The sequence below is a fragment of the Nerophis ophidion genome, linkage group LG12, assembly GCF_033978795.1.
Source record: "Nerophis ophidion isolate RoL-2023_Sa linkage group LG12, RoL_Noph_v1.0, whole genome shotgun sequence".
NCBI classification, from domain to species: domain Eukaryota; kingdom Metazoa; phylum Chordata; class Actinopteri; order Syngnathiformes; family Syngnathidae; genus Nerophis; species Nerophis ophidion.
In genome coordinates this window covers 12,420,728-12,432,884 of record NC_084622.1, presented here as the reverse complement: position 1 = coordinate 12,432,884, position 12,157 = coordinate 12,420,728, and the positions used below count along the sequence as shown (strand labels likewise).

Sequence of the window (12,157 nt, the reverse complement as noted above, 5' to 3'; positions counted from 1 at the left end):
TTTATGGAAGATTGTAATTCATTATGGAACTGGCACAATGTTTTGAAAAGTAAAAAAGTCTTGATTTTGAACCAAGAATCTTTTTTGAATCAAATCGTTACCCCAAGAATGGAATGGTGTGGTGTGGTGGCCAATGATTGACAGCCCTAAAATGTACTGTCTTTGGTGACATTTGTGAAAGAACACAAGCGCCTGCGTAAATATTGGTATACTTTTTTTGTGGCTTATAGACTTGTGAGGCCAATAAATGTACAAAATAACATTTGTCCAATAATGAGGTGTGTGTGGCTTATATTTAAAGTAGTCGTGAAAATGACTGTCAATAAAATGTATTGAAATTATAAGTCCCATTTGAATTAACTGGTTTCCGGCTATCAAAATATGTTCACCTTATCATTTATATAAATTCTGTCTGATAAGATCATTCTTCTCTGTAAGCAGATTTTATGTTAGTCCTTTACTTGTTTTAAGTGTTTTGGCAGTCAAGGCCTTCTCTGCTGGCCTACCATAAATCATGATCATAAATTGATGAAAGTTACTTTTATTTTTGATTTTACATTGCATAAATATATACAAGTATTCATCATATTCTCTGCGTGTCTAATTAGGCTCCAGTGTTGCTGTTTTGTATGAATTCCGACGCAGCTCTTTTGTATTAACATTAGCGGCGGTTGTGCGGTGTAAACGAACGGGGGACATTCAGTTGATAGACAGTTTTGATAGCTGAATATATCAAAAGTTGTTGACAATAGCCTTATATTGATACTCACTTGTCACTCCAAAGTGTCCAATCACAAGTTGTGATTTACGAAAGCAGAAAATGGCACCGGAGCCATACCCGGCCAGCGGCTAAATAAGCGGTACTCACTTTTTTAACCAACCAAGAATTAGAATTGATTAAGTGGCAGATATACATTAGCAAGGGCATTTTCAAGTAGGATATTTAATGAAAAACTTCTTGTGAGACGAGGTCGGCCGAACCCGGAAACGAGTTAAACTGTCCTGGCGGTGAAATGGTTTGCCTGCCACATCCACTTAAATCAATCAGGGGTACCAACGACTATACAAATTCCATCCATCCATTTTCTTCCACTTATCCGAGGTCAAGTCGCGGGGGCAGCAGCCTAAGCAGGGAAGCCCAGACTTCCCTCTCCCCAGCCACTTCGTCCAACTCCTCCCGGGGGATCCCGAGGCGTTCCCAGGTCAGCCGGGAAACATAGTCTTCCCAACGTGTCCTGGGTCTTCCCCGTGGCCTCCTACTGGTCGGACGTGCCCTAAACACCTCCCTCGGGAGGCGTTTGGGTGGCATCCTGACCAGATGTCCGAACCACCTCGTCTGGCTCCTCTCAGTGTGAAGGAGCAGCGGCTTTACTTTGAGCTCCTCCCAGATGGCAGAGCTTCTCACCCTATATCTAAGGGAGAGCCCCACCACCCGGCGGAGGAAACTCATTTGGGCCGCTTGTACCCGTGATCTTGTCCTTTCAGTCATAACCCAAAGCTCATGACCATAGGTGAGAATGGGAACGTAGATCGACCGGTAAATTGAGAGCTTTGCCTTCCGGCTCAGCTCCTTCTTCACCACAACGGATCGATACAGCGTCCACATTACTGAAGACACCGCACCGATCCGCCTGTCCATCTCACGATCCACTCTTCCCTCACTCGTGAACAATTGCTCTGTTTATTGCTATTCTGAATGTTGTTGGGTCGGGTTTGGTTTTGGAATTGGATCGCATTATCATGGTATTGGATTGATGAATAAAAAAATAAATAAATGAAATTAAACTAAAATATTTTCCTATTTCCTCTTGCAGGTTTGGTTTCTCAAGGTACATGAGACTCGACCCACCGGAGGCGTTTGAGAAGGACGCAACCAGCGGTACATTTCTGGGGTTTTTTTTATGCCAAGTCGGCGTTTCCATCTTAGTTTACACATCTTTGTTTCAGATTACAGCTTCCGAAGAAGGAAGTCGGTTCTGGAAGACGACGACGACTTTTTTGGCAATGATGCGTATCCCAGAGACAAAGCGGCTCGTCGGAGGGACACCAATCCGTTGTCGGACTACGGCGACGACTATGACGATTACGCCTTGAAACGAAGGCGCAAACTTTTCTCTTTGGGCCGAGCCAACGACGCCTCGGAGCGCTCAGCAAAAGTTGGCGTGGAGAGCACGACAGGCAGGGACGTTGCCCAGCCTCTCCCCTTGGCCACCTCCGAAGTGTACAGGCAAGAGAGACCACCAGATCCGAAAGCCAAGGGGCCGGGTAAAGAAATAGTGCCACCAAAAGGAAAGCTAAAACCAGCTAAGAGAGTAAAGCCTCAACAAATCATTGAAAGGGAGAAGCCGGAAACAGAGAAAAACTACAAAAGCGGGTCTGATAAAATGACCGAAAGCCACTTTGGAACTGTCACAAAGGCCGTAGACGTGGTCGGTGAAAGGCTCTCTCTCTTCCAAGAGGCAAACAACAAGGCGTCCTTATTGGCAACCAATCCTAGGGACACGAACCGCAGACGGAACTTCATGGACAAAGAGCTGGAGGTGAACATGCATCTACTGCAGGACATAGAGGACAACATTCGCAGAGCTAAAGTGTTCGCTGCAGACCAGAAGTGGTCAGGTCTGGATGTCAAGGGAGGGCGAGTCGAAGAGGAACCTCGCGACCGGGACGAACGCTGGCGAGAGAGCGAGGTGGATGCTCTGTGGGGACCAGGGGGAGACTTCGAAGGGTTTGACGACGAAGACGTCACCCCGGCGCCGGTGTTTGACGCTGAGGTCGACTGGAGCCAGACCTTCCAGGTCAATAGGGTGGCAAAGGGGTGGAAGGTTTACGGTAAATTTCCGGAAAGTTTCCGGAAATTCACCACGGGAAGTTAAGCTCGGGAAGTTTGGAAATATTGACCGTTTTTTGATTACCGTATTTTTTGGATTATAACATCAGTTGTGTGGGCAGCACAGCGAAACAGACGTTAGTGTATGTGCCTCGCAATACAAAGGTCCGGAGTAGTCCTGAGTTCAATCCCGGGGTCCGGATCTTTCTGTGTGGAGTTTGCATGTTCTCCCCGTGACTGCGTGGGTTCCCTCTGGGTACTCCGGCTTCCTCCCACCGCCAAAGACATGCACCTGGGAATAGGCCCCTCCCACCTCCAAAGACATGCACCTGGGGATACGTTGATTGGCAACACTAAATGGTCCCTAGTGTGTGAATGTTGTATCTATGTTGGCCCTGTGACGAGGTGGCGACAAAAACAAACAAAGCCATGACCCAGCGATGGGTCATGAAATCAAAAACCAATTAAATTAATTTCCACTGTACACTGTGTTAGCCCTGTGATGAGGTGGCGACTTGTCCTGGGTGTACCCCGCCTTCCGCCCGAATGCAGCTGAGATAGGCTCCAGCACGCCCCCTGACCCAGAAAGGGATAAGCAGTAGAAAGTGGATGGATGGATGGATGGAAGTCACAGTTTTTTTCATACTTTAGCTGGGGGGTGCGGCTTATACTCTGGAGCAACTTATGTGTGAAATTATTAACTAATTACCGTAAAATATCAAATAATATTATCTATCTTGTAAGGTTCAAACACTGATGACATCTATTAAACAAGACAAGAAGCAAATAATCAAACAGAGACAGAATTTAATTTGGCTCAATTGAGTAGAAAACGTGTTGACCTGTAACCTTTTACAGTGTCACCCACGCTCCGGCCAAAGATTGTATTTCTGCCACTTTATTTGGACTTTCTCCGACCACATGTCAACAGCTGTTTCTAAGGAACGAGGGTCGTATACAGTTCTCAGAAAAGGTAGTAAAATAGTTCAAAGAAGAGGTTCGAAAAGAGTTCGTAAAACAGTTCAAAAAGAGTTTCGTAAAACAGTTCAAAAAGAGGTCAAAAGATTGAATGCCTCCTCCTTTATTTGGACTTTCTCTGACCACATGTCAACGGCTGCTTCAGAAGGGACGGGGGTCGTAAACAGTTGACAGAAAAGGTCGTAAAAGAGTTCAAAGAAGAGGATCGTAAAACAGTTCAAAAAGAGGTCGCCAGGAAGGGAGTCTAGTCCTGCTCCCTCTTCGTTTTTGTAGTTCTTGGGTCAGACAATATCTTTCTGTTTGATTCTAATACATGAAAGACGCAGGAACACCTTCATCTTGCTTCTCCCCTACACAGTGGAGTTTTATGAGCCTTACTCTTGGTAGGTTCCAAAGACAGCTTTTGCTCTTCTCTTTGGAAATCAATGTAACACAAAGTTTTTGTGATAATTTAGATAGAATGATTCTAACATCTATCTTTCATTATTATCATTATTTATCACTTACTCAGTGTCCTAGTGGTTAGAGTGTCCGCCCTGAGATGGGTAGGTCATGACTTCAAACCCCGACTATAAAAATGGGACCCATTACCTCCCTGCTTGGCACTCAGCATCAAGGGTTGTAATTGGGGCTTAAATCACCAAAAAATGATTCCCGGGCGCGGCCACCGCTGCTGCCCACTGCTCCCCTCACCTCCCAGGGGGTGAACTAGGGGATGGGTCAAATGCAGAAGACAAATATCACTACACCGAGTGTGTGTGACAATCATTGGTACTTTAACTTTAACTCATTCATGTAAGAGACGAGGCGCATATCAGCAATCGTCTCACACACACACACACACACACAAGTCAACCAATAAAAATGTTGCGGGGGCGGGTCATGGAACAAGTGAACTGTGAAAAAAAGATGCTACTTGCTACTTCCGTACCTCAAAAAAAATTGATCATTTTAACATCGGCGGTAACTTATAATAACTTGGGGCGGCATAACTCGGTTGGTTGAGTGGCCGAGCCAGCAACTTGAGGGTTCCAGGTTCAATTCCCGCTTCCGCCATCCTAGTCACTGCCATTGTCTCCTTGGGCAAGACGCTTCACCCACCTGCTCCCAGTGCCACCCACATTGATTTAAATGTAACTTAGGTATTGGTTTTCACAATGTTAAGCGCTGTGAGTCAATAGAGAAAAGTGCTATATAAACACATTTCGCTTCACTTCACTTATAAAAACTGAGAAGGGCTGAACAAAAATGGCACGGAAAAGGAAATCATATCCTGCAGGTTAAAAGCTGGAAGCAATTAAATATGTGGCAGAAACGGGCAATCGAGCGGCAGAAAGAAAGTTTTGGAGTAAGTGAGAACCTTGTAAAGGACTGGCGAAAAGCGGAGCCTACTCTTACTGAAATGAAGAAAACTAAAAAAAAAGCTAAACGGGGGTAAAAAGCAAGGTGGCCACAGCTCCAGGAACAAATTCACATATGGGTGCTGCCGGGAGAGGATTCTCAACCGTACAGGTGCATCTCCACGCCCAGGTAGTTGCCATGGAGATGAATATAAAACATCTTTACGGGACAACCTTCTTCGTGTTAGCGCTTCATGCAACGCAATCGCCTCTCTATCAGTGCGACTTATACTCCAGAGCAGACCTGGGCAAATTAAGGCCCGGGGGCCACATGCGGTTCATTAAGCTTTTCAATCTGGCCGGCCGGAAATTCCCAAATATATATTTTTTTAGACCTTTAAGATGGAAAGTGTAGCTGCCATTATGATGTGCACACATAATGACCGTAAGTCTTCAACTATACAAAGTATTTCAATGGTTGGAATCCTCACTTTTGTATGACATACTAGTTAGTAGGGTAATCTAATTAGTTACTATGGTTTTGTAATTAGTTACTATGGTCATCTAATTAGTTACTACGGTCATGTACGTCACAGCAGCTCAGACGAGGCACCAAGCAGTGTGGGCGGGAAGTGTTTCCACAGACGCGGAAAGAGAAAGTTCTAAAGCTTAGTGATACATCAGATTGTAGGTGGGTTTATTTTGTACCCTTCGCATCCCTATTTCACTGTTTGTTGCATTTTTGTTGCGTTTCACTTGATTGTAAAATATGTCGATCGAAAGGGGAGCAATTTACAATCCGAAAAATACGGTATTCAAAGTTGGACAGCTTCCATCGGAATGAATGAAATGGGATTTGATGGGGAATTCCAATAATGATGTATTATTGGCCACTTGTCTATATGCTGCTGCATCTTTCTGCCATTTTTGACGTAGCTCTTTGCACAGTATTTGCAAATGTACACCACCTACATTGGTTGGGGTGAAATGTCTCCACACGTCAGTGTTGTGGTTACTAAGTGTGGAGATGACGGCAGACTAACACCAAGTGGCAGTAATGTACAAAGATTTATTTATATATATATGTATATAAATATATATATATATTAACCATATATATATATATATATATATATATACATATATATATATATATAATAATCAAACAATAGAAAACATACTGAGGAAATGGAGTGTGCACTAGATTCAAAAGGGAATGGGTGACAGACTATGTGTAGAATTTAACTGAGGTGTGTGTTACCAAAAGTGGTGAAGATACGGAGAACGCGGAAGTCCATGGGGCAGGCAGAGGGTCCAGGGCAAACGAGAGGCGTCGAGAGGTACGTGTCCAAGCGGAAGGTCGAGAATCCAAAAGGCAGTCCGGGATCACAGGGGAACACGGGGAGTACTGGGGGAAGACAACAGGAGCCTCAGACACAACAGAAACATGGAAATCGCAGGGGAAGAGCGAGTACGCGGGATGGAAGCCAGATGCAGAATGCTTACTCAGGTACAGAAGGCTATACTCCGGCGAGCGATGGCAGGTTGTCCGAGCTTATGAAGGCAGCTCTGTCATTACCGTCAGGTGTGACGATTGCCGGTGATTGATTGTAGCTGGCGGCTGCTGCAGGGCGGAGACGCGCGCGGCTCGTTCCTGGATGTGTGCGCCCGTGGGCGTGTCCCAGGGTGCGCACAGACGGATGAGTGGCGCTGGCAGGAGTCTGAACCGTAACAATCAGATCATTATTCTGTTTGTATTTATTTATTCTTGTAAAACACTAGTGCAATGCCATATAGTCAGCTCAACAATTGGAGTAGTCTTTGAAAATATAGTTTAACGTGGGGAGACTGGTGCACTCCTGGTTGGGTTGTATACCTTTATGGAGGATGCCTGTACGTGACTTAGTTTAACGTGCAGACTGGTGCATAGACAGTCACCACACCATCCTTGACAGAATCGGGTCAGGGTCCAGTGGCATAGAGTCCAAGACGACTGGGGACCCTTTTCTGCTGCACCCTTCCTCCGCCTCCCAGCCGTTGTGGTAGTTCTTAAATCTACCCTCTTCCGCCTGCTCCGCCGTTGAGGTCTTCACGGTATCCCTGGCTAGGGGCCAGTCAGGTACTAGGCCTTTGCCAAGGGCCACCTGAAGTAACAGTAGTAACGGGGTTAACCTCTTAGTGCCCCAAGACCCCATAGAGGAGCCTCCACTGCTAGATGCACTTTAACTTCATGCCCAGGACACTGAATAGAAATAGGCTAGATCAGGGATCGGCAACCCAAAATATTGAAAGAGCCATATTGGACCAAAAATAAAATCGGTCTAGAGCCGCAAAAAAATTTGAAGCCTTATACAAGTCTTATAATGAAGAAAACACATGATTTAAGTGTCTATATTAGCTCTATTAACCTACTATCAAAGGTTGTTGCAAATCTCCGTTGACAGAAATTTTGTATTTCATTTTTTACCGTACACATTTTTGCAACATTGCAAAAAACATTAGAAAAATGGAGACTTCTCAGAGGGTGAGATAATTTGCAGCCATTGATTGACCAAATCTCCCTGATTACCACTCCAGCAAATCAATGAAATCAACAAAGCTCACTTTTGTGCATTCACTCACAGCATAAAACGTTTGGTGGACAAAATGAGACAAAGGAGAGGCATAAAACTTTACAAAACTTTTCTGTGGCAGCATCGGAAAAAGTTACAAACTATGATGAGTTCAAAGATCGCTGACATTAGTAGGACAAAACGGTGCTTTCCAAATACTCTCATCAGTGAAGCATGTATAGCATAAACTGTGGGATTTCTAATAATTAGGAAGATTTATGTCATGTTTGTTCTCCTACAGAAAATATATTAAAACATTTTTTTTTTTCATCTTTTTCCACACATATCTGAAAGAGTTCCAGGGAGCCGCGGGTTGCTGACCCCTGGGCTAGATGAATAAATGAACGCTCACTCAACACGCTAAATCAAACTATAAGCTACATTCTTGTATGACTACATAATGGCTAGCAGGACAGAAGGCAAATTTAAATGTTATATTTGCTAGTTGAATTTTACAGATCACAAAAAGAGGTAAATTAGGATCGCTAACGTAGTTAGCATAAATGAATGGGATTTAACATAGAGAAAATTAGCATCACGGCTAACGGAGAAACAATAACAAGCAATTACACCTCTATTCCACTTAAATAGCATAGATCAAATGTATTTACCCCAGTAATATCAACACTTACCTGACTAGATGAAGTCCTTGGGCTCCAATACTCAATAGCCCTGCTGTAGTGTGTAGCATGCTGGCAATTATCTGGGCATGTGATCGAGGAATGCACAGTGCAGGGTTGAAATTAGGTCGTTTTAGCTAATAATCATGCTGCAAGATCTAGCATGTTGCATTCAATGTTTATTCCCATTCATTTCCCATTAATTCCTATTAATTGCCATGAAAAGTTTCCAACTTTGAATATTTTGCAACCCTACAGGTCAACCACTTGGACCTGCAGGCCATGCGCTCCGACTGGATCGATCTGCACTGCAACATCTCGGGAAACCTGCTGCTCCACTCCAGCGACGCGCTGTCCGTAGTCCAGGCTTTTATGGAGCAGCTCAACGATAAGCACGAGAAGTAAGCATCTCTCTGCCTTCATGGCTCTGCTCCTGAGTACACCTCATGGTGGCGCTATTACTCACATTTGACCCCATAAGTCGAACCGACTTGAGATTTCTCACACATATTAATGCACATTAAAAGCACTCACCGTAAAATTGGTACTCGCCTTGAGAGGACTGAGAAATACATCTCTTTAAAATTTCATCAGGTTTGTAAAAAAAAAAAACTTGGCCGTGATTAAGCAAAATGTCTTTGCAGGTGAATGGGACATTTTTTATTTAAATTTAAATGTTAAAACTATCGGTACGAGGCCACGAGGAAGACCCAGGACACGTTGGGATTCCCCGGGAAGAGCTAGACGAAGTGGCTGGGGAGAGGGAAGTCTGGGCTTCCCTGCTTAGGCTGCTGCCCCCGCGACCCGACCTCGGATAAGCGGAAGAAAATGGATGGATGTTAAAACTAATAAGCAACTAACTGGACATCAGTTTAATTATGGCCTTAAATATAATGATACATTATTTAGTTAAATTATTCAAATAATAAATGTTTTATTATTATTTTATTATGATTTATTATAATTTAACAATTTTAAAACTATTTATCAACTAATTGGACATAAGTTTAACTATGGCCTTTAATATAATAATACATCATTTTGTAAAATGAATAACAATTCTACATTATCATTTTATTATGAGAAATTAAAAAATAAAAAATAAATTAAAACTAATTGGACATAAGTTTGATTATGGCCTTAAACGTAATGATGCATTATTTACTTAAAATAATTTGAATAACACATTGTTTATTATTATTTTATCATCATCAATCTTTATTGCAGACCTTAAGATCCATTAAACATATAAAAACACAATACAAAACATTAAGAACAAAACACTTAAACATAAAAAAAAAAAAAAAATCATTAAAACATTATGATAAATTTTAACATTTTAAAACTAATTAGCAATTAATTGGACTTAAATTTAATTATGACCTTAAATATAATAATACAATAAATATAATAATTGTAGTTAAAAAAATAATACAAATAATTGGTCATAAGTTTAATTATGGCCTTAAATATTATGATACATTTAGTTAAAATAATTCATATAGTACATTATTTATTACTGTTGTATTATGATCAATTTTAACATTTTAAAACTAATTAGCAACTAATTGGACATAAGATTAATAATGGCCTTAAGTATTATAATACATTATTTAGTTGAATTAATTCAAATAATTTATTATTTTATTATGATAAATTAAACAGCGTTAACAATTTTAAAACTAATTAGCAACTAATTGGACATATGTTTAACTATGGCCTTTAATATAATAATACATAATTTAGTCAAATTAATTCAAATACTATATTATTTATTATTTTGTTATGATAAATTATGATTAATTGTAAAACTAAATGGACATAAGTTTAATTATGGCCTTAAATATAATGATTATATAGTTAAAATAATCAAAATAATACATTATTTATTATTATTTTATCATGATTAAAAAAATTTAACATTTTAAAAAAAATTAGCAACTAATTGAACTCAAATTGAATTATGACCTTAAATATAATAATACATTATTTAGTTAAATTAATAAAACAATAACGGATTAATTATTATTTTATTATGATAAATTGAACAATTTTACACATTTTTAAACTAATTTGCAACTAATTGGACATAAGTTTAACGATGGCCTTCAATATAATAAGTCATAATTTAGTAAAATTAATTAAAATACTAAATTCTTTATTATTTTATTATAATAAATTAAACAATTTTAACAATTTTAAAACTAAATGGACATAAGTTTAATTATGGCCTTAAATATAATGATACATTTATTTAGCGACTCGTCCAGGGTGAACACCGCCTTCCGTCCATGTGCAGCTGATATAGGCACCAGCAACCCCCGCGACCCTGATCGGGACAGGCGGTAGGAAATGGATGGATGGACATTTAGATAAAATAATACAAATAACACATTATTTATTATTATGTTATTACGGTAAATTAAACAATGTTGACATTTTAAAACTAATTAACAACTAATTGGACATAAGTTTAATTATGACCTTAAAAATAAATCGGACTTTAGCGTGGATTGTTTTCTCGAGGTAAAGGAAAGTTGTTATGGGCAAGACGTGAATGTAAGTACATATATTTTATCACACTATAACTAAAAACGGGAACAAACAAAAGGCGCGCACAATGGCGGTACAAAAACTTGGCTATGAAACAAAACTATGAACATAAAACAAAACACTTGCACAATGGCATGAAAAACAAAAAAACTTACTTGGAAAAAGACAAATGGCATGGAAGGAGGTGATGTTGCCAGGACAAAGAACAGAAACAGACAGGCTTAAATAATACTGTGGTGATTAGTGAAAACAGGTGTAAGACATGAGGACAGGTGAAAACTAATGGTTAGTCATGGTGACAAAACAAACCAGGAAGTGCAAAAACAGGAACTGAGTGGCCAAGAAACAAACAGAACATGACTAAAACAAAACATGATCACATAGACATGACAAGTGCAGAGCGTGTTGCCGCAGCAACGTAATGCAGCGCAAATGCAAACAGTGACACACCATTCAATAATTCAGCGCTGGCTCGCAGGTGAGTCATCCTAAATCGACTTGCTTAACCAACAGACAACAGGTGTGCTTGCAGGAAAGTGAAAGTGCAGCAAATTAAGGAGTTTAACAGGAAATACTAACAAAACATAAGTGCCAGGACAGGAAACTGGATGTCAGGTTCAAGCACCGATGACATCTATTAAACAGACAAGAAGCAAGGAATTAAACAGAGACAGGATTCAATTTAGCTCAATGAGGAGAGCTGCCTGGGCTGTACTCTTGTACAGTCATCCACCACACTCTGAAGAAAGGATTGCACGCCTCCTGTTTTTTTTTACTTTCCCTGATTACATGGCAACAGCTGTTTCTAAGGCAGTGGTTCTCAAATGGGGGTACGCGTTCCCCTGGGGGTACTTGAAGGTATGCCAGGGGGTACGTGAGAATTTATTTAAAAAATTCTAAATATAGCAACAATTCCAAAATATTTTATAAATATATTTATTGAATAATACTTCAACAAAATATGAATGTAAGTTCATAAACTGTGAAAAAAACAACAACAATGCAATATTCAGTGTTGACAGCTAGATTTTTTTTGTGGACATGTTCCATAAATATTGATGTTAAAGATTTCTTTTTTTGTGAAGAAATGTTTAGAATGAAGTTGATGAATCCAGGTGGATCTCTATTACAATCTCCAAAGAGGGAACTTTAAGATGATGATTACTTTTATGTGTAGAAATCTTTATTAATAATTGAATCACTTGTTTATTTTTCAACAAGTTT

The 12,157-nt window shown here is 40.3% G+C and overlaps 1 protein-coding gene across 2 annotated transcripts in view; it reads left to right on the top strand.

The window, feature by feature from the left end:
* Window positions 1–12,157, top strand: part of b4galnt3b (beta-1,4-N-acetyl-galactosaminyl transferase 3b) — a 110,285-nt gene that overhangs the window by 77,447 nt on the left and 20,681 nt on the right. For both annotated transcript variants that reach the window (XM_061916846.1, XM_061916847.1), the window contains exons 13-15: window positions 1,815–1,879; window positions 1,948–2,798; window positions 8,639–8,781. In XM_061916846.1, coding sequence (XP_061772830.1) covers window positions 1,815–1,879; window positions 1,948–2,798; window positions 8,639–8,781 — 1,059 coding nt within the window. The remainder of the gene's footprint in view (window positions 1–1,814; window positions 1,880–1,947; window positions 2,799–8,638; window positions 8,782–12,157) is intronic.